General features: G+C 38.0%; 1 protein-coding gene across 1 annotated transcript; it reads right to left on the bottom strand.

Moving 5' to 3' along the window:
• Nucleotides 1-11381: 11381 nt before the first annotated feature.
• On the bottom strand, nt 11382-12956 carry LOC146472550 (DELTA-thalatoxin-Avl2a-like). Its single transcript, XM_085119276.1, has one exon. The coding sequence runs from the start codon at nt 12178-12180 to the stop codon at nt 11467-11469; it is 714 nt and encodes a 237-aa protein (XP_084975402.1). The 5' UTR covers nt 12181-12956; the 3' UTR covers nt 11382-11466.
• Nucleotides 12957-21327: the final 8371 nt, after the last annotated feature.

Here is a 21327-nt window from a genome sequence, read left to right as displayed (position 1 = left end):
TTTTGGAAATCAAGCTAGATAATCAGAACCTTGCCCTTGCCAATGTATACGCTCCGAATGACATTTCACAACAAATCAAGTTTTATCAAGATTTAAATCAAACTCTAAGTGGATTTTCAGATTGCAACTTGATAATTGGAGGGGATTTCAACTGCGCGCTAACGCCAAAAGACAGAAAAAGTGTAAAACAACATTCGAACAAACCTACTGTCATAAACGAAATTGAACATCTATGCTCTAACTTCGCTCTCACGGATATTTGGCGTGAATTAAATCCCCAAGCTCTGTCGTTTACGTGGCATGACCAAGCATTCAAGTCTCAAAGCCGACTAGATTTTTTCCTAATCACAGCTGATTTAGTTTTTCTAACAAAAGAGAGTAATATTATGCATACTCCTTTCTCAGATCACTCTGCTATTATGTTGAATATACAATCGGTCGACCAACGCAAAAAATCAGGCCCTGGTTTCTGGAAATTTAACGCAAGCTTGTTAGAAAAAATGTGTGTAAACATTCCGGCTCTTATAGAAAAGTACAAGGATGTCACAGATCTTGGCCTGAAATGGTATGTCATTAAGATGGAAATCAGAGGCTTCACAGTGCAGTACTCCAAGAGAAGAGCTAGATCAGAAAAAGACCAAGAAAAACAACTACTAAAAAAAGTAAATGATCTACAAGAAAAACTATGTTCCTCGAGAAATGACCCTAATGTGCTGAACGAGTATTATTCACTAAAAGCAAAATTAGAAAAACTATCAAACAGAAAAATTAAAGGTACAATATTGCGCAGTAAAGCGCGATAGTATGAGCACGGAGAAAAATTATTCTAAGTACTTTCTTAATCTAGAAAAGAGAAACTTCTTAAGGAAAAAAATCTCAAAGCTGAAACTATCTAATGGTGAAGAAACTGACGACGTAAAAACAATACTTGAAGAAGAGAAAACATTTTATAAAAATCTATATTCTACTAGAAATGTTAATCCCAATGACTCCGAGTTTGATGCATTTTTTAACAACAACCTGTTAACACCCCTTCATGAAGATCAATCTAAGAAATGTGAAGGCTTGCTAACCGAACAAGAATGCTACCAAGCTTTAAAACACATGGACAATGGAAAAAGCCCAGGCTCAGACGGCTTCACATGCGAATTTTACAAATTTTTCTGGGATTACGTTAAACAAAATTTTATTACAAGTAGAAATTATGCATGGCTTCGAAAAAGGCCAATTATCAATATGTCAAAGAAGAGGTATCATAACACTAGTACCGAAAAAAGACAAACCGACCAATCTCCTTGGCAATCTAAGGCCTATCTCACTTTTAAACACAGACTACAAAATTGCCGCGAAAGCAATCGAAAAAATACTGAAAGCCGTCCTGCCGCTTTTGATAAACGCTGATCAAACAAGCTATATCCAAGAACGTTATATCGGTGAAAACGTCAGACTCATTAGTGACATTATTAGCTACACCGCAGCAAAAAACCTTCCCGGTCTTGCTGTCTTCCTCGACTTTGAAAAGGCATTTGATTCTATAGAATGGAATTTCCTTTTTAAGGTTCTTGACAAACTTAATTTTGGTCCTGACTTCAAAAACTGGATACAAACTTTCTATTGCAACACAACTAGCTGTGTCACAAACAATGGTTATGCCTCTGATTTCTTCAAGCTGGAGCGAGGCGTCAGGCAGGGTTGCCCACTATCAGGCACACTCTTCGTCCTTGGTATTGAAATTCTTGCACTTGCGATTAAGAAAAACCCGAAAATTGAAGGCATTAAAGTTGGAGCACGCGAGATAAAAATCACACAGTATGCGGATGACACAACAGTTTTTCTAAAAAACCCTGAAACAATGAGTCACTTGCTTGACCTCCTAGAAAAGTTTGAAAGATGCTCGGGATTAAAAATTAACCACACGAAGTCAGAAGCAACGTGGCTGGGAAAATGGAAAAACAGAGAAGATACCCCGTTCAATGTTAAGTGGCCGAAAGACTGTTTATGCTTTAGGTATATGCTTCTCAAACTCGGAAAAGGTTAGGTTAGTAATAAACTTAATTTCTATGAAAAATTAGATGTTTTGGAAAAGACCTTAAACAATTGGAAGAGACGGAAACTAACTCTGTAAGCAAGATCAACATTGTTAAATCTGTGGGCCTCTCAAGGCTTACTTACAATTCAACCGTACTGCCAGTCCCTAAGAACTTCTGTGAGCAGGTAAACAAAATCACCTTTAATTTTATCTGGGACAACAAAATAGCCAAAATTAAAAAAAAAAAACAATTATCGGCCAACGCAAAAATGGGGGTCTGAATATGATTGATAATACCTTAATGAACAAAGCCCTAGCTGTCCATTTGGATAAAGCGACTTCACCTGAGCGAGAATTCATTATGGACGGTCATTCCAAATGAAGCCACTTTACACCTCAGAGGCTTAAACTTCCTCTCAACCTGTAACTGTAACAGTATGGATCTTAACATCAAAGAGCTACCACTCTTTTATGAGAGAATGTTACAATACTGGTTTGAGTTTAAGGATGTGCAGAATAATAAATGCCATGCACAAAGAAAACGATTATATGGAATAACTAAGATATTAAAATTGATAACAAGATAATTTTTTTCCGTACTTGGTTTGATAAAGGAGTTTACACCTTTAAAGACCTTCTCAACCCGAATCTAGATTTCCTTAGTTATGAAGAGTTTAAACTCCGTTATCAGCTACATACAAATTTTTTTACCTATTTTGGACTAATAAATGCTATTCCACAAGAATATAAAATGGCAATAAAGCGAATGGGGCTACAGCAAGGGCATCCTACACAACCGTGGGATAACTTGAAAGCGCTAACAACCAAAGCCAAACACCAAAGTTTCGTGAAGCGTATATTTGAAGAACCCAGCGCAAAACAACGCCTTATTGCCAATGGGTTAAAACCGGACCAAATAAGCAAATACTTCAGCTTAGCTTTCTCTAGTAGAAAACCTTACATGATATAGTTTTTACTAGAAACAAATTATTTAAAGCTAAACTGGTGAGCAGTGATCTTTGCTATTTATGTTCAAAAACAAAGAAAAGATCTAAAACATATGCTTGTTTCATGTCCGGTGATATCAGAGTTCTGGAAAATCTTTCTGGAATGGTATGAGACTCATACTACCATAAAACTAGAATTGTCAACCGCAAAAATCTTATATGGTATCATAGATAACGACAACCTTTGTAATTTAACTAATCACCTCCTACTAATTGCGAAATACTATATATTTTGTTGCAGTATTAATGAAGAACCTTTGTCTTTTAGTACTTATCTAACAATAGTGATAAGCAAAGCTGAAATCGAAAAACAAATATCAACAAGGACTAATTCAAATGAACGTTATTACAATGAATGGAAACCTTTAATTGACAAAAAGTTTGTAACCTAGAGCTGTATATTATTTTTCTTTGTACTTTGTAAGATATAACAGAAATAAGCAAGCCATGGTAGTGAATGTAATTGTATTCTTTTTTTTTTCTTTCGTTGTATCCTAGTGTATTGTAAGTAGTATTTGTACGTATTGTAAGGGTAATATATATATTGTCAATAAAAAAATAAAAAGTAAATAAAAAAAAAGTAACATCTCCAAAACTCTCACTCTTTCTTGTTGTTTACCAGCAGATAACAATACCCTAGAAACAAGATTGGTGTAACAAGCGGTTATCTAAACCACGCAACCTAGATTTGAAAAGTCGTACTCGTACTCAATCTCGTTTTCGTAGTCAAATCTGACGGTCCCTAATATAAGACAAAGCAGCAACAAAGACGACGTGACCCATGGGTAATAGATAATCGGTGTTGTTTAGAACGGAATTTTTTAGCGCCATGGTAACGTGACGTTACACTTAAGGACTTCTTACTCCTGAATTATTCAGCAAACTTTTTCGCTGTTGAAGTCCATGCATGAAGTTATGGAAGGCAATGCATTGTAATTACCAGTGTATAGTGATCAATAAAAAGGGATAGTGAACTCACTCTAGAGCCTAATGGGGCCGGAGCATAACCCAGTTTATACACTCTGTTTTTTTTATAAGAACGTTTTTTATAAGAACGTTGAGGCTGAGATTAACCAAAATTTTAAGAACGTATTAAGAACTTTCCTCAGGCTGAGACTCGATTAAGAACGTTTTTATTTTGCTAATCTGTACATAAAATCAAGGTAACAAATGTAAATTAGCCAAAATACTTAAGGGCATGTTTTGTATAACATTAACAATGGTGACACACATCTCGGTTTGTCATAATCAGCAGTTCTTGATAGCATATCTCAGCACGTCCGCATTGATTTACTGAAATACATGTAGTGTATACCATGTAATTTAAGAACAACTTAAGAACGTTTTCAGCCTCAAATCGCGAAAAAATATAAGAACGTTCAGCCTCGGCCCCAAAATTAGGCGTTCTTATAAAAAAAAAAAAAAACAGAGTGTATAGCATGAAACAACCAGCCGCCCTGGAGCAGCGGTAGTACTATATTGCTAACCTACCCTACCATCCACCAGGCCCCAGTTCCTCAAAGAGCGGGTAATTTTATCCACTGGATAGGTCGCTATCCGGCAGATGAAATGTGTGTAAGATTTTCCCGATAGCCCTATAATTTGTGGATAGAGTAGAAATATATATCAAATTTAAGTATGGGATCGTGTGGAAAACTTGCCAAAACCGTTAGTTGAAGTACATTTGCTCCGCTGGATAGTGACTTATCCAGTGGATTAAGTTATTCATTCTTTGAACAACTGGCGCCTGAATGTTACCAGAATCCATTTATACATCTGGATCCGGTTGTTCAAAAAGGGGATAACTTTATCCAGCGGATAAATTGCTATCTTGGAGATAAAATGTATTAATTGGATTACATCTTATCCGCTAGATAAAGTTATCCATTCTTTGAACAACCGAAGCCTCGGTGAAGGGAGAAAATGCAGAGCAAAGATTCTTGTGTAAGGACCGAAACAGCACAATACCGCCTGTTCAAAAGTCCTTTGCATTGACTTCTTCACTCTACGCATCAATTGGACAGAGCAATGGCTGACACACAGCAAATTCATTGGTTTAACATGAAATCTGGCGTCGACACAAAAATAAAACATTCCAAGGATTTTGTTTGTTCGTAAGTAAGGAGAGAAGTTCACCCTTTAGCCAACTTGTCTACGACCTTCTCCCAGACAAAGTTGCACAACAGAACGGGATCCTCAGCCGAAAATGAAACGCTTTTAGATGATTTTAGAGAAGACAGACGTCTTTAAGTGAAATACAGCGGTAGAAGAGAAAATATGGATATAATGACACGACACTGAGGATGTGTTTTACCCTATTTCTAAACACTTCGAAGTTTGTTGACAAAAGCAATCGGCTGCGTCTCGTTTTTTCATCTCACTTCTTGGTGTTTGAAAATTGGATGAAACACTCTCCCTAGTGCTTGATATATTACATAAAAAAATCTTGTAACCAATGAGGATCGAAAAGGATGAAGTTAAAAGAGGCAACAAGCCTTTTATATCAAAAATCGTCCACGTGAATCGTGGAAGTAAACTATTGGAATTGAGAAGTCTCACTTGAAGTAGTCGCTCAGTAATACTGTGCGATACACTTGTAATCTCGTACCCAGATCTCCCACGGTCAGGCGGAGGGGAGATCTGGTAAAGTTCGATTTGAGGCCCGGAATACGGGCCTGCCCATCATCCTTTGTCCACCGTGCTGAATGGCCGCCGGCTCGTAACTGTGATCATTCCTGGTGAGGTTTTCGCTTTCGAGGGTGCTCTTCGGAACGTTCTTCGGTCGAGAGGACAACAAAACTTGAAACTTAAACCAAAACGAAAAAGGCAACAGGAGAGATTGCAATCAACAAGCGCGGTAAATCACTTTTTTACTAAGATTAGTTCCTACCCTTTGTGACCATCTAGACCATCTTTGTAATGAAAACTGTTCCAAGAACAAATCCATCGTAATTGTGCTTTCTCCACTCAAGATCAACGTGCTTATCGACGATCAATTAAAAAGACTTAAGTCAACCGGAGTAAGCTGTACCAGTTTTCGCCTTAGATGGTAACTGTATTGAAGATACTGTAATTTACAGGCAGGGAAATGTCACATAATTTTTGTGCACCCCAAGGTAAAGGTAGCAACAGACAGTGCAGAGAGTTTTTGTTGTCGAAGCTTTATCAGAAAAATTTTGTGGTCGTTGTTGTAGATGAGGCACAATAGAGTTACTGATTGGCATCTTGGTGTTAAATTTCGCATTGGAAAGTCAAATGGTTCATGTCATATTTTCATTTGCAAAGTTTCAGAAATTGTGGTCTACCAGTGATACGTAAAAATTATTTCTTCTCTTTGTAGTCTTTCAGCTGATTTGGTCACACAAATTCTCCTTCTTCCATAAGTTAATGGTTTAAATTTCCAAACCAAATGGATTGTGTAAATGCGGCAGGTTTCTTTTACAGGCCAAAGGACACAACTCAAGGTCACTGTAATAATATAATTTTATATGAACCAGCTAAACAGGGCCTCCTCCTACCTACAACAACAGCACTGTCCACTCCTATAACACCAGAAATTCTGCCAAGCTTAATTTCCACCGACCACAAGTTAACTAACATAGGCAAATTTACTTTTAAGCACTCTGCTTCTGTCATATGGGAAACTGTCCCCATGGCATTGAAAAAAAACAAAAACTTTTAACAGGTTTAAGAAACTTTATAAGGCCCACCTGATCTCTTGTCAATCAAATAATATATGTTCTGTTTAATGATCAAATATAATAGTATGTAACTATCTAATAATAATAATAGAGTTAAAAATAATAATAATAATAATAATAATAATGTCTGCTTATATTTTGATCTTTGTTGTCGCTGCTGTTGCTGCTGATGATGTGTTGTCCTTTTCCTTTCTTTTTGTTTGTTGTTGTTGTTGTTTGTTTGTTTGTATGTTGTTTTTTTGCTTTTTTTTGTTTTTATTTATTTATTGTTTTGTTCTTCTTTTATTAAACTTGTCCTGTTTAGATTTCTTGCTCGGTTCAGTATATCTCGAACATACCTTAATTTACACAAATGTAATTCTCTCTTGTACATCCTAGGCTCTACAAACATTTCCTACATTTTCTAATATCTCAATAAAGCTCAGTGTCATTTCTTTGTTTACTTAAAAGTAGGTGGTGGTCAGCTAGAAAGCCTTTGCTACTTTGACCACCACACACATTTTATAATTTGTACTGTATTTATTTTTATCTTGTAATCATTTGTTGTAAATACTTTTCTTTCTGTGTTAATGTTGTGTAAATAGTGTGAAATAAATGAACCATGAACCATCCTAGCCCTAACACCATGCTACTGTCTTGGTTATATACCAGCAAACCAGAAAGACCTGTCCGTGTAAATGGTAGGCGCCCAATTATGTCCAACATTAAAATACCGAGTACACCCTTGCTGTTTTAAAGGGTTTTTTTTTTCTCAAAAATGGAAGTTTGAATTTCTTTTGGGAAATGGAGGTACCACATCTGGATTTGGGATCTGAAGAATGTTTGGTTACTTGCAACATGTGAGCAAACAGAGCAAGTCCCTATGAGTTTCCCATTAGAGTTTTATTTGGTAGTGATGAGCTTTCCATTTCAGTGGTTCTTGATTCACCTTTATCACATAACACTTGAAACATTTTCACCTGAAATTTATGTTAAGTTTAGGGGACATGCCCCCTCGACTGCTTCTTTGATGACAAGTTAATAAAGGTTATAATTTTACACATAGGAGTCCACAGACTCGAAAATTAGAGCCACATAATACACAAGTCTAATAATATTTGACTCTTGATATGAAGAACAAAGGTCATTATCTGCATTTGATTTGCAAGGCACAATGAGCTGCTTAAATAATCATTGTTGTACTGAGCATTGCATTATTTGTACATGCATAGAGGATGATACACTAAGAATAATACAAGGTTCTTTATGTCCAAAGCAGCTATCTTGGTGCTTGGACACTCACCTCTGATGGGATCCTTGATTTCAGCAAAAAAAATAATAACAATAATAATAGGAAGGTGTGAAGGTCTTTTGGGCTCATAAAAGTGGCAAATGGCAGATAAATAGAAAACAAATAAAAAAAAATATTTCCACTATTTGTTTTCCTGTGCATGTCTGTGTGTTCTAATGAACTGTCACCCATTTCTGCAGCAAAACAACAGCTTTCACAGTACGCTGATCTTCAGTAACCATGAATTCCTAAGTATTCCTTAACCATGGCCTTCCATAGCCAGGAAACAACATTTAATCAAACTGTCAGACACAAACCCACTGCAGAGAAGTGGTGGGGAAAAGAAACTTTGAAAACAGTGTCTGTCTTGGATGAAAATTCCTTGTTGATGCCAATTCCTTGAGCAAAAAAAATTTTCTTGTATTGATATTTGCACCCATGTAAGGTCCTAACTTTTCTTAATATTAAGACCAGCAACACAAAATTATGTTCAAGGACTTTTCACACAAGTACACAAAAAATATCAGAACAGTGAATCTTGAACCTTTAAGCCCCAGTAGTGATCAGTATCAAAATTTCTCCTAATATTTATCAATACACAATCAAGGAGAGGTCATGAGATCACCAGTGGTGAAATTTCTTGATATTTCAACAGCCTCCCTATAATGCTACTATGAAAAATGGACATGTAGAGACCAGTAAGGAGAAACTGTATGTTGACACTGAGGCTTAAAGGTTAAAAGCTAATAAATACAGAGCCATATTGTTGGTGATTATCGCAGCTTCTTTTATGCTTCGTCCTTCCACCACCCCATGCGTCAAAAAGGGCTTAGTTACTTGAGAATCCCTTTTTATTCAGCCTTCTCATTATCCATTTTCTGGTAATTATATTGTCTTATTCTAATGGAAAGAATAACAACATCCCAGTGAATGACTACAGTTTTTTCTTAATTAATTGCATCTTTGTTCAGGGGGCACAACTTCAGAGTACAGCAAACGAGTAACACTTTCCTCAGTATTCCCTACAGCGAAGATTGTTGTCATGACAACAACAGCAACAGAAAAACAACCAAACTACAATCATACAAAGTTTGAATATGAAAGATTTATGGAGTACTACAAAGGCCCTCCTATCTTAACACAAAGTAATGCTGACCAGTTTGATTAAATATTTTCGCCCATAGCAGATGAACTTATCACCACCAATGTCAAAAATTAAGCCTGTCAGCCTATTATTTACTCATCATTAGTACTGTGTGGATTTGGGGGTGCCTTTTTGGGTGGAAAGCTTGGGGATCACCAGTTCTACCTTACTCCCCAAATTCCTCAAAATGCACTTTTGGCTCAGTCTCATTCTCTACAGACTGACAATGAATATTATTTGCCACAATCTTTGGGAATGGGGTTTGATTCTCATTGTGTTGGAAGGATAATAATTTATTCATTTTGGTCTTCCGCAAACTATGGAAAGTTTTTTCCAAGAAAGTGGAAGAGATGGGAAGCCTGCTACATCAAAACTTTACTTTAACAACAATCATATTGGTGCAAATATTGAAGAAATGCAACCCACCATGACAGATTAGTGTAAATACCCCAGAAATCTGTGCAGGGGAAAATTTTTGCTTATAACCACTTTGGTTTTGGCTTTTGTGTGAGAAATGCAGCTGTTGTGATATCTGTTGTCCGAAATGACTGTCATTGCTCTTAATTATGTGTTGAGCTGTGTCCAGCTGTTTTAGCCCTTGAAGATATTCACATCACTGATAGGAACTTTAGGAACTTGCTTCTCCCTAGAAATCAGGTGGAAGAAATTAAGGCAGAGTTAACAAGAAATAAAGGAGAAACTGAGGCCAGTGATAACTATTTGTATCAGAGAATGTGCTAAGGATTAACAATGGAAGTAGTAAATTAAGTGTGTTTAGTACTTCAAGGACTCCATACTAATGATAAAATAATGGAGAACTTCCCCCATCTTGAAGAAAAGAACAATGGCAAAAAGATTCTAAAAACTATAAGTGATGTCAAATCCAAAGAGGCATGTCCTCCTTTTAAAACTACTTCTTTTCTAAAGCCTATCACAAGCATAGACCTGCAAAACATTAGGTGGTGCAGACATGTAAACCAATGTCCCCATTTTTATTTTAGAGGAAGGCTAGTTTTATATTTTGGATCCAAATTTTTTTTAACTCAGCAGGTGGGAGAGAGGGGATAAAATTAAACTAACTACACTTACATAAAGAGCCCTAATCGGTTCAGACAAGGTGTTCTCTGTTGTAGTACGGGTTTCATTACTATTATTTTGGCGGTCATAAGTCGGACATTTTTCATTTCTCTTAGCTGAGGGGTGGGAGGGATATTGATCTCACCAATATAATAATATTGTGTGGACACTCTATCAATTTCTCAAAAGTCCTATGAGAGATGTTGTATGGATCTTGAAGGAATAAGCACACTGGTCTGAAAGGACTAATATTATATTATGAAGTCTCTTACTCAAAGTCCAGTTCAATTTATAGAAGGAAAATAGTCTTTTAGCAGAAGACAAAAACTGAAAATATGCTAGCAAATGCGGCGCGCGTGTTCAGGAACTCAAGGTAAAGTATTTTGGGGAAATTAATTTGCGTTTACTAAATAAATAATCATTTAAAAAAAATCATTTTTTGTCAAGAAATACCAAAAAAAATATATATATATGACCTACCTCCATTTTATCCCCAAAAGTAAGCAAGCTTATATCCATCGTGTTGGAAACTTGTGTAATTTGGCAAGGCCGTTTGAACGTTACTGCAAACTCTTTTCGGCTAAAGTCGCTGTTGTCTTCCGAAAAAACAATTTCTCACTGTTCTCTCCCCACACAAAGGGCATGTATGTATTAAAACGTCGCATGACAATCTTAATCGGAGCGAAAACTTTTCCGTGTTTTTGTTTCTTCCCCGAACTGAGCGAAAACCAAACACAGAAGGAAAGAGCCAATCACAGAGCAGATTAGAATGAGGCATTCTTAATTCTGGTAACCAACCAGAAATGGCGTTGTATCGAACTTTACCAGATCTCACATTTCGACATTCCCGAACCGACGACTGAGATCGGGGTACGAGATTAATACACTTGAAGACAAAAAGATGTAGATAAAGCACAATTTTGTACAAAGCAACATTCTAGGCACTGAGAGAATTAATGAAGATTTTAAAGTTGTCTGGTCGAGAATTGTTCCATTGAATAGTTGCAAGAGTAACGACTGGGAATGACCACTCGAACAACAAAATTCGCGCATCGCATTGTTTTAATCTCGAGCTACGATTACAATACATAATTCTGGCGTAAACTCATTCAACTAAATAGTTAGTGCTCTAACTGTCGTCATTATTGTCACTGGTTTGAATCGGGAAACCCATTTACTGTGTAGCAGATCACGTTTTAACTTAATCGTACATCATTTAAGTACTGACTCAGATCAAATTACTCTTCACCATTTTCATCTGCATCCCTGCCTAGATCTCGATTTAAATCTTGATCGAGATCTTGATCTGGACTCTCTGACTCACCACTCATGTGGTAAGGAACATCTTTCTGCGCGACATCTCTGCTAGGCATCCTCCACACCTGTTTCCTAAACCCAATATTCTTGTTGTAGCAGTCGCATGTAAACCCAGCCACTTTCCAATCGCAGCCATGCCATCCCCAATCATCTTGGGTGTTTGCATATGCTATGAGCTTAGAGCTTCCTGTGTCTTGTTTCTCCGATTTGTACTTAACGCAAGATTTCCCTCGACAGGCGCACCAGATTCCCACTCTGTATCCACAGTCGTCAGGATGGTGGCAACCCTCTGCAGCCAGAGAGCACTCGAATTCAGGACGTTTCTCGGAAGTACCCCTTGTGTAGTCGAATTTCTGTAGGTGAACCCCTCTACTTTCTTTGAATCGGCAGCCATAATTCAAGAAGCCGAGGTAATAGTACTGCAGGTTTATAGCTCGGATGTAGTTATCTGATCCACTATCGAATCGGCTTTGCAAAATGTTCCAAATCGATCTGAAGGTGTGTTCAACAGGTGCTCCTGATTCACCTGCTTCGTTCAAAAGTTGCTCAATTAGTTCTTTGCTCCTGTCGTTCATCACCTTATTTCGGGTTTCCTTAGTACCCCCTTTGACGATGAGTTTTTCTACGGTGCTCATGTCACTTGCCTTGGACTCTTCCTTCTTGCTGACGTTTGCACATGCCTCCACCCCAACCTTGGTAGCACTTACGGGGCCTGCAAGTTTAATGCAGCTGTTCACCTGAAAATCCCTCTGACTGTACGACTTAGAACTTTCTGCAAATGTCGTCTCCTTGATGCTTGTTCCACGCGTCACGGATGTAATCACATGGGACCCATACGTCTCCAAAAAGACGTTGTATGCTTTCCAGGAATTCGCAAGCCACGGACATGTAAATTCCAATGGTAGCTTTTCAAAGTCCTTAACAAGGCGTTTGGTTAATGTGGAAGTTTCAACGTTATCTAATCAATCCTTCTTGACCAAGATCTTTTCTGTCAAGGCGCGGACATTTAAGGCCAGTCCACTTACTTCGGATTCCTTGGATTCTGTCTTCTGTATAACAGTGTTGAGAGTAGCGCCCAGAGTAAACGTAGACTCGAGGGAGGCTTCCAAACCAGCTGCGGCGGCCATATGTTTGTAAAAGGATTTGGTGCTTTTGTAATAATCAAAGTTACTACCTGAGTAGTGTAACTTTTGCCTTTTAAAGCAGGTTTCCGGCAAAGCCTCGAACACTTTCGCCTCCTTTTCCTGGAAGTCGCCCAATAAGTTTGTCTTCCGAAGATTGACTCCTTTTCCAAGCTCTTCCGTGTCACTGCTGTCCCCGCTCTCCGCTCTTGTTCCTCTGAACGAGGCTGTCAGGCAGATAAACAGAAGCAATGGATAAAGCATGGCTGAAGTTATTCCTGTTTCGCTGTGGTCTGGCAGTGGGGTACAATCTGTCAAAAATATTAAGTTTCAGATGCTTTCATGTAACACATGGCCTTGCTTAGCCTCCCACGCAGTCCTTTTTAAGGGACTCGTATTACCTCCTCCCCAGGAGCTACAAGTCTCCTCCCACGACTGTGTGGTAGGCTAGGCTTTGCATGACAACGTTCACACTCCACCGGATACTGTACCTGCTGCAGTGAGGGGCTTGAACTGACTTAGCCTGGGTAGCTAACGGTATTGTCTGCGTGCCAATAAAAAGTTTTGGCGTCGTAAACTGTGAGAAAATACCTTCTCCCTCTTTAGCTCTAGGTCTTGGTGCATCCCTCAGCTAAGCAAGCCACTATAATTGACTTCACATCAGTCTGTCCGCCTGAGAAGAAGGCCCATTGTTGGATTGACATTCTGACATTCTACCGACATTCTACCGACACCACGAAAACAGAATTCATTTTGACTTCACCAATTTCCCACTTTCGTGCCTTCAGTGCACCGATAAGTTGTAAAATTGGTTCTAATCAATTTTCGCTATAAGACGTTGTGTAAATAGTCAGTATGATCATGTTAATCATAATTACTTAATTATCCTCTTCCGAAAGGGGCTTTCAGGGACAATGAAACAAATAGGAAGGAACAAATATTCTAACTACAATATCACATGATTAAGAATTCCAGCTAGCAGGAGGCGGACCATCTGGCTATTTACAAACGAGGCCGAGGAGTTGAACTCGGGGCTACCGAGAAACAACTCCAGATAGTGGTCAGGCTCCAGTTGTTCAAAGGCTGGATAACTTTATCCAGTGGATAAGTCACTATCCGACAGTTTCAATCTTTACAAAGATTTCAGTATTTCCTCTTGAACAACCGAATATGCACACTCTAACCACAGTTAAGTTTGGGAGTGTTCAAAAACCTTGGATAACGTTTAACGTGAAGTATATTTTAGACTCTGAATAGCGCCTTATCCAGCGGATAAAGTTATCCGGCCTTTGAACAACTGGGGCCAGAACGGGACTTGAACCCGCGACCTCCAGATTTCAAGTCCTGCGCCCTAACCACTCGACCACGCTGCATCCCTAAAACGCTTAGGTTAACACTTAGGGAAAGGAATTTCATCAATCGAAGAAAACCTTTCTTCCAAACTGGCTTCGTCTAGGATTAGAGTATTCTTTTGGTAAGAAATAGCTGGACAATATTTTGAAATTGTAATCAAATTGCACTCCGAAGTGTAATTTTGAGAACTTTCGAAACAACAATAATGCCCATTAACTAAATATTTTAACCAATCTTGCGCGGTAACCAAGACCGATTTCGCTAAGTGATATTTAAAAACGATATTTCTTTCTGAGCAAAAATTGAATACCTTCCAGGGAGGAAGACGGATCGATTGTGATAAACGTTTACATTGAAAATACCGACGATTGATGACGGCTTCCCAAGACTGCCGTCGTTACTGGCTCAATTTTTCGGTTGCTAAATCTGGGCAAACATTTAAATGAATGTAAATATATGAGACACACATTTTCAACTGCGTATGAAAGATGAAATAGAAGAAAGATCCCCGCAGTTAGTACGCAACTTAAGCAGTTGCGAAGGGAAAGACTGAAAAAAAATGTCTTGAACGTGATTCGAACCCATGACCTCTAGCTGCGATGCCGGTGCAGCGCTCTACCAACTGAGCTATCAAGCCAACTGGTTCATCCTTCACGGATATATTACGAACCCACAATATGACCATCTCCCAGTTGGCTTGATAGCTCAGTTAGTAGAACGCTACACCAGCATCGCAGAGGTCATGTGTTTGAATCCCGTTCAAGCCTGATTTTTTTTCAGGCTTTCCTTTCGCAACTGCTTTTAAGCACAGACTTAAAAGTCAGTGCGTACTAACTGCGAGGATCTTTCTTTTATTTGAACGAACATTTAAGGCCGGTCAAATTAAACAGGAAAGCTTCATGAATATCACTGAGCCACCTTCTAAGATACGTTTTCGGAGACTACTGTAAATGTTTCCAGTATAAAATAAAGCTGTTATTGAAGTTGTTGAGCCCCATGAGAACTTACAGCTGCTTTTGTGAATCGTTAATTCCCTTACTTGAATCACATGATTTTTTTTTTTTACCTGTGGTGCGAAACTGGAAATGGGTGGAAAGCCTTATCATATTAATCTCATTTTTCAGAAACCAGTAATTAAACAAAGGTTACTTTTCCACTACTATTCGATTTTTAGTCAAAATTTTAGGAATGTTTTGAACCAGTCAATTTAAAGTGTATTGCTTTCCTAGTCTCGTCTGCAGATATAGTGCCAAACGTAATTTAGCGTCCCAATTAGTGCTACTCAACCCTAGAATGATTGTCACTTAAATATAGAACTTTGCTTACATACCCTTGCCGTGTCACTAAACTGACCGTCAGTAAACTCTAATTTTCATTAGATTTGAGTGCAACCATGGGAAAACGGTCTTTTTATAAACTTCCTTCGAGGATATACCTGTTGTTTCTCCATACAGTTTTATGTGATGTCTACGAGGCGAGGGTGTTTTGCGCTCAAAAAAATATAAATACGAAACCAAAAATATATTTTTTTCTAATCGTCATGAAAGACCTTTGTTTTGAGGTCATTTAGAATTCCAACTAAACGGAGCGTGAACATGTGGGTCTATTTGTGAGCAGCAAAACGTTTTAGACCCCATTTAAATGGCCTGAATTTATTTCTTTTTTGTTAGCTCTTGCTGGTATTTATACACTAATATTGACGATATATTTCCGATATTCTCTAAACATATTTTCAAACATTTCGGTAACGTGGTTTATCGTGCCATCGATTCACGCGTCTTCGGAGGCTGTTGTTTGTCTATTTGTTTGTTTCTGCGCGATAGCGCTTAATGACTGCGCGGAATGCTTCTAACGTAGCGCTGAATTTCTCGATCATTGCGTTTTCTTTTTTGAAATATTTGTTGATTGCGACGCCAGCTGCGCTGTTTCCTGAAATGAGCAATTTAAAGAAATAAATTTGTCCCATTGAGAGAAATGTGGTTAAAACGGTAAAGCACTGGTAAGAGAAATTCATAGATAAAAAGTTGTTTTTAAGGGAAGATTATTTTTTAATTTTATAGATAATTCATCCCTAGCTGGGGATGCAAGATTAAATTGCTTTGTTGCAACCTCCTATTTTTCACCAAAAAAAAAATCAAACTGGGGTCAAATGTTGACGTTTTCAGACAAGTCATTCTCTTTTTGCCGTGAGCTTCGCATTTTCTTTTTCCAAGTATGTCTGTATCAATCACTTAAAATATCATTTATCTATTAAGTCATTACACTTCACGCCGATTTCCTGGTTTTCGAACTATCAACTATCAAAAAACAAAAACAACAGTTGAATGGCATTTTGGCATTGAGGGTATCACTTACACTGAACTTTCATCGTCTATAACCTCTTAAATATCAATATTTTTTTTAGAAACTTAATTCAGACTGAAAAAGTAAGAGATGAAGAGCAATTAAAAGCTTAACATTTTACTTCTGGAGACATGTATTCTCAGCGACTCTGAACGAGACAAAGAAAGGTCAGAGCGTTGCCAAAAGAATTTACCAATGGTTTCTTGGAATCGCAATTTCTTTTTAATAAAAAAACTGGGACTGTTGTCAATAACCAAAAGAAGAAAAAGGAGGATTTCTTTGTGAACAGGCAGGCCTTATACTAACCTCTGATATACCTCTGATGTCTCTTGGTCCGTTCCTCGCGATGATCTGAACAAAATAGTATCTTCTTGAAAATTGTATCGTACCTTAATTTAACATTTTAACCCCAGGGTGTTTACTTAGCATGTGGGCAATGTGTGTGAAGACAAAATGGGATCGCCCATCATTATTTCATTCCTTAATGGCCTGTTTTACCGGTAATAAAATTCCTAATAGGAGATATTGACTTACGAAATACCAACTGTCTTGGAGGCTTTTATGTCTTAAGTAATGTTCCGACACTTAATTGAGATCTCACGATTCGGTAATAGAGTCGTTAAATTGACTAATTTTCGTTTGTCCCACTGACCAAAAATAAACATGCAATGTTTCTGTTATACCTCTGATGTCTCTTGGTCTGCCCCACGCGCTAATCTGAACAAAATAGTATTTTTCTTGAGAATTGTGTGTTACCTTAATTTAAAATTTTAACCTCTGTGTGTTTAGTTAGCATGTGGCAATGTGTGTGCAGAGAAAAAGGATCGCCCATCATTATGTCATTCCTTAATGGTTTGTTTTACTGGTACTAGAATTCCTAATAGAAGATATTGACTTACGAAATACCAACTGTCTTTGAGGCTGTTATGTTTGAGATATCACGATTCGGTAATAGAGTCGTAAAATTGACTAATTTTCGTTTCTCCCACTGACCAAAACTCAACATGAAAAGTTTCAAGCTTGTTAACACTGCCTTTTTAAGCCGTCCGTTCAAAACCTTCTCGTTGCTTTGGAGCAATGTCCACCTCTATAAGATTATTCTTTTCTGAATCATACAAATAGGAATAAAAGCAAGGACATAATAATTTTCTGTATCCAAATTGTTTCAATTATATTGAACATCTCTTTAAGCGATGAGAGTAGTGGTTGCTTGAACCAAATGTTAGCAGCAAAACCGGGGTTTCAGACAAACACTTGAAGTGAAAGTTCCCGGTTTCCTGAATCAAATATCGCAAACTTTAAAATGAAGATGCATTGTTAAAAAGTTGGTTAATAGATTATTGTTCATGAGAAGGATTTTTTAGCGAAAACAAAACAATCGGCTCATACCACCGGCTGTAAATTTTAATATTTTCATGTTTTTTTTCTGTGCCATAACGCTTAAGGACCGCGCGGAATACTTGTCACGTTGCGCTGAGTTTTTCGATCATTGCGTTTCTTGTTTTTTGAAGTATTTATTCATTGCGACCTGTGCTGCGTTGTTTACCACAGTGGACAAAAAAAACAACAACAAATGAAGAATTGGTAAGAATACTTCATAGATGAAAAGTAACGCAAGATTATCATATTGAAGGATTATTCATCCTTAGTTTGGGACATGCGTTTATTTTCTCTTGGACTTAGTAATGCAAGATTCATTTTCTTTGCGACAAATTCCCATTTGAGTCAATTTTTTCACCGAATTGGATCAGACTGAGTTAAAATACTTACACTTGAGTTTATCACTTGAGTTTGAACAGCTTATCAAGCGAGTAAACAAACCATCTTCAAGTCATTTCACTTTACGATTTCCTGGTTTTTGAACTATCGAAACTTTTTAACATTTTTAGTATCACTTAGATCGATATTTGATCATGTATAACCTCTTAAATATCAATTTGTTTGAGAAACTAAATTCATAAATGAAAGTCAGTAAGAGAGAACATCTGATACAACAAAACTAAATGACTTTTTTTTCTTTTCTCTCAGCGACTTTGAGCGCGAAAAAGCTAGATCAGAGCGTTGCCCCAGAGATTTTAGAAGCATTCTCTCTTTCAAAAAAAGATTAGCGTTGTGAAATACCAAAAGTAGGGAAAAACAGGTCGGCCTTACACTAACCTCTGATGCACCTCTGATGTCTCCTGGCTCGTTCCCGGCTTGCGATGATCTAAAAAATTGTATTTTTCCTGAAAATTATATCTGACCTCATTTTAAAATTCTTACCTCAGGGTGTTTAGTTGGCACGTGGGCAATTTGCACAAAGAGAAAAATGACATTCCTTTAATAGAGCCGTCGAGTTGACCTATTGTCGCTTGTTCCAAAATCAAAATCAACATAAAATGCTTCAGGAGTGTGTGCACTGTGTTACAGACGCAAAAGTGAAGCGACAAAGCGAACGTCTGCAACAAACGGTGAACCAGACGACATTCGCGAACAACAAGAACACGTCATTTATTAATAACACAACGTGCGCTTAAGATCATAAACTATAAGTCAGTACGATCAAATATAAATGTTGGAATGCTTATCTGCCTTGTTTAAGCGTCCATATAGTCTTTAGGTCGAGGAACATCCAACGGAGGGAGCAGAGCGAAGGAAAATCCTAAACGAAAACAGCTACATGTTATATTCTCAGGGCTGTTCTTTTTTTATCCCCGAACATGTGCTGGCTATATGCCTATATATGGGCATTAAAAAAAATTTAATAGGAATGCGCGTGACTTAACAACTGTTACATAAATATGCGTGACTTAAAGAAAACAACCGTTTATAAATGGAGGTGTGAACCTTGTAACAACTGAAGCTCCTTGAAAACGATTTCACGCTTCTGGCACTCGTCAAAATCTTCACCTTGTTTTGGGGTAATTTTTGCCTCTCTTAGGTTATTACTTATCTAAACAGTTTTCAATATCCAAATTGTTTCAATCAAAAGAAACACCTCTTCAAGCGATGAGAGTGTAATTGCTTGTATTGTGTGTGCGGTTGACGTCACAAAATTACTGGCGGCCATGTTGGAGGACTGACGTAATCAAAATGGCGACTGAAACAAAAGAGGTTGAGCCTCTGATGCTCTCAAATTATAGCAAAAATCTTGAAGGCAATGTAAAATATAGGTATCTTGATAAAATTTCTGAGATTGGCATAGATCCACTTCTAATCCCAGCGAAAACGTTGAGCGAGGAATGCCTTCCACCAGTTGAATCCATGGATTTACTTTCGTACCTCGTGCTCGATACTAGGTTTTATTCCAACGCACAATTTAAAGCTTACAGAAGCCTTCAGGTTTACAACCAGATGGTTAGCGGCTTCATTTCCAGTGTCCTTGGATGTATGATTAACAAGAGGTTTGTGGTATTGGCCAAAGTAAGACATTAATATTCGCAGAGACTGGATGATCCACTAGTGCAATTTTGGATTAAACCAAACGAAGAAGGCACTGTGATGTGAGCACATTGTGCAGGGTGTATGGCTGGCCTGGGTGACTTGAAGTTGTCACCAGACACAACGGGAGATTAGCGTGTACGCAGGTAAGTGTGGCTGGATTTATGTTGAAAAGGTTGATTACGCCAGAGTTAAGGACATCAACTTTTCCTCAGCAAGAAAACTAAAGGCCGGCGTGGAGAAGTCTTTAAACGATCTTAGTTTGTGCTGCAAGAATGATAACAGTGATCAATCCTCTACAGGAATAAAAGAATCACCTACATTACAGAGGTCAGTACAGCAACCAACTAAGGATTAGCTTGAATAGTTGTACAGTTCTCTCAATGAATGCAAAGTCAAACCTGTTTGTCTAAGTTTAGTAGAAACATATGCAGATGAATTCATTTCAAAAACGAGAGGGATACCATTTTTTCCGAGAATTATTTGATGAGAAATACATAAATCTTAATTATACTGAGCTATTAGAACAGTGTCACAAAGTTGAAATAAGCCTCATATATAAGCAAATAGAAATGATTGAGAAAGAAACCATAAACCAAGCAAAAGACAGTGCTTCTCTCATCACAGGGCTGGACGAATTGGTCCATCTCAGTGTCATGCAGCTTGTCACACTGATCCTGCACAGCCATCACCATCTCTTATCAAAACAATTTGTTATCCCGACGTGTTTAAGTTTTCTATTGCAGCTACAAGGCATGGCTGCAAACATGAAGAGTTGGCAATCGCTGAATATGAAAAGCAGACGAAGGCAAAACATAACAACTTTAAGGTAGTCAAGTGTGGTACATTCATAAACGAAGATTACCCATTCTTGCATGCCACTCCCGATTTCATTTGTTCCTGTGACTGTTGTGGCCTTTGGTTGGGCGAGGTTAAGTGCCCCTACTGCATTGATGGGAAAGATTTTGACTCTTACAATCTTCCTGTTTGCCCGTAAGAGCGGGGTGTCCGTAAAGCGAGAGTTGACTGTATTTGCAAGTGTGGCTCTCCGATGAATGATTGCGCGTGGGAGAAAAGCAGTACACCATTTCTGCCTATTTAGATATCTTTCTTCTGGCAAATGCGATATTTTTTAGACAGTAAGTGATCTTTATAACCTCTGCTCTTCTTCGTGGGTTCTTTCGTTGGGGGTTAATAAGGGTTCTGACCTTAAGACAAAGCAGCAACAAAGACCACTTGATCCAAGCGTAATAATAGACAATCGATGTTGGTTAGAACTGAATTTTTTAGCGCCATGGCTACATGACGTTCACACTTAAGGACTCTATACTCCTGTATTGTTCAGGCAACTCTTTCGCTGTTGAAAGGCATGCATGAAGTTATGGAAGGCAATGCATTGTAATTCCCAGTGTATAGTGATCAATAAAAAGGGATAGTAAACTCACACTCGAGCCTAACGGGGCCGAAGCGTAACCCAGTTTCTGTGGCATGAAGCAACCACCCGCCCTGAAGCAACCTGCCCAGATTGAAGCGACACATCCGGGA

This window comes from Pavona decussata, unplaced genomic scaffold (assembly GCF_977016875.1).
Source record: "Pavona decussata unplaced genomic scaffold, jaPavDecu1.1 SCAFFOLD_98, whole genome shotgun sequence".
Taxonomy (NCBI): domain Eukaryota; kingdom Metazoa; phylum Cnidaria; class Anthozoa; order Scleractinia; family Agariciidae; genus Pavona; species Pavona decussata.
This window is presented reverse-complemented; position numbering and strand designations above follow the sequence as displayed.

Excerpts from the sequence above, each read along its gene's own strand:
- LOC146472550 (XM_085119276.1), bottom strand. The coding sequence starts at position 12,180 with ATGAGCACCGTAGAAAAACTCATCGTCAAAGGGGGTACTAAGGAAACC.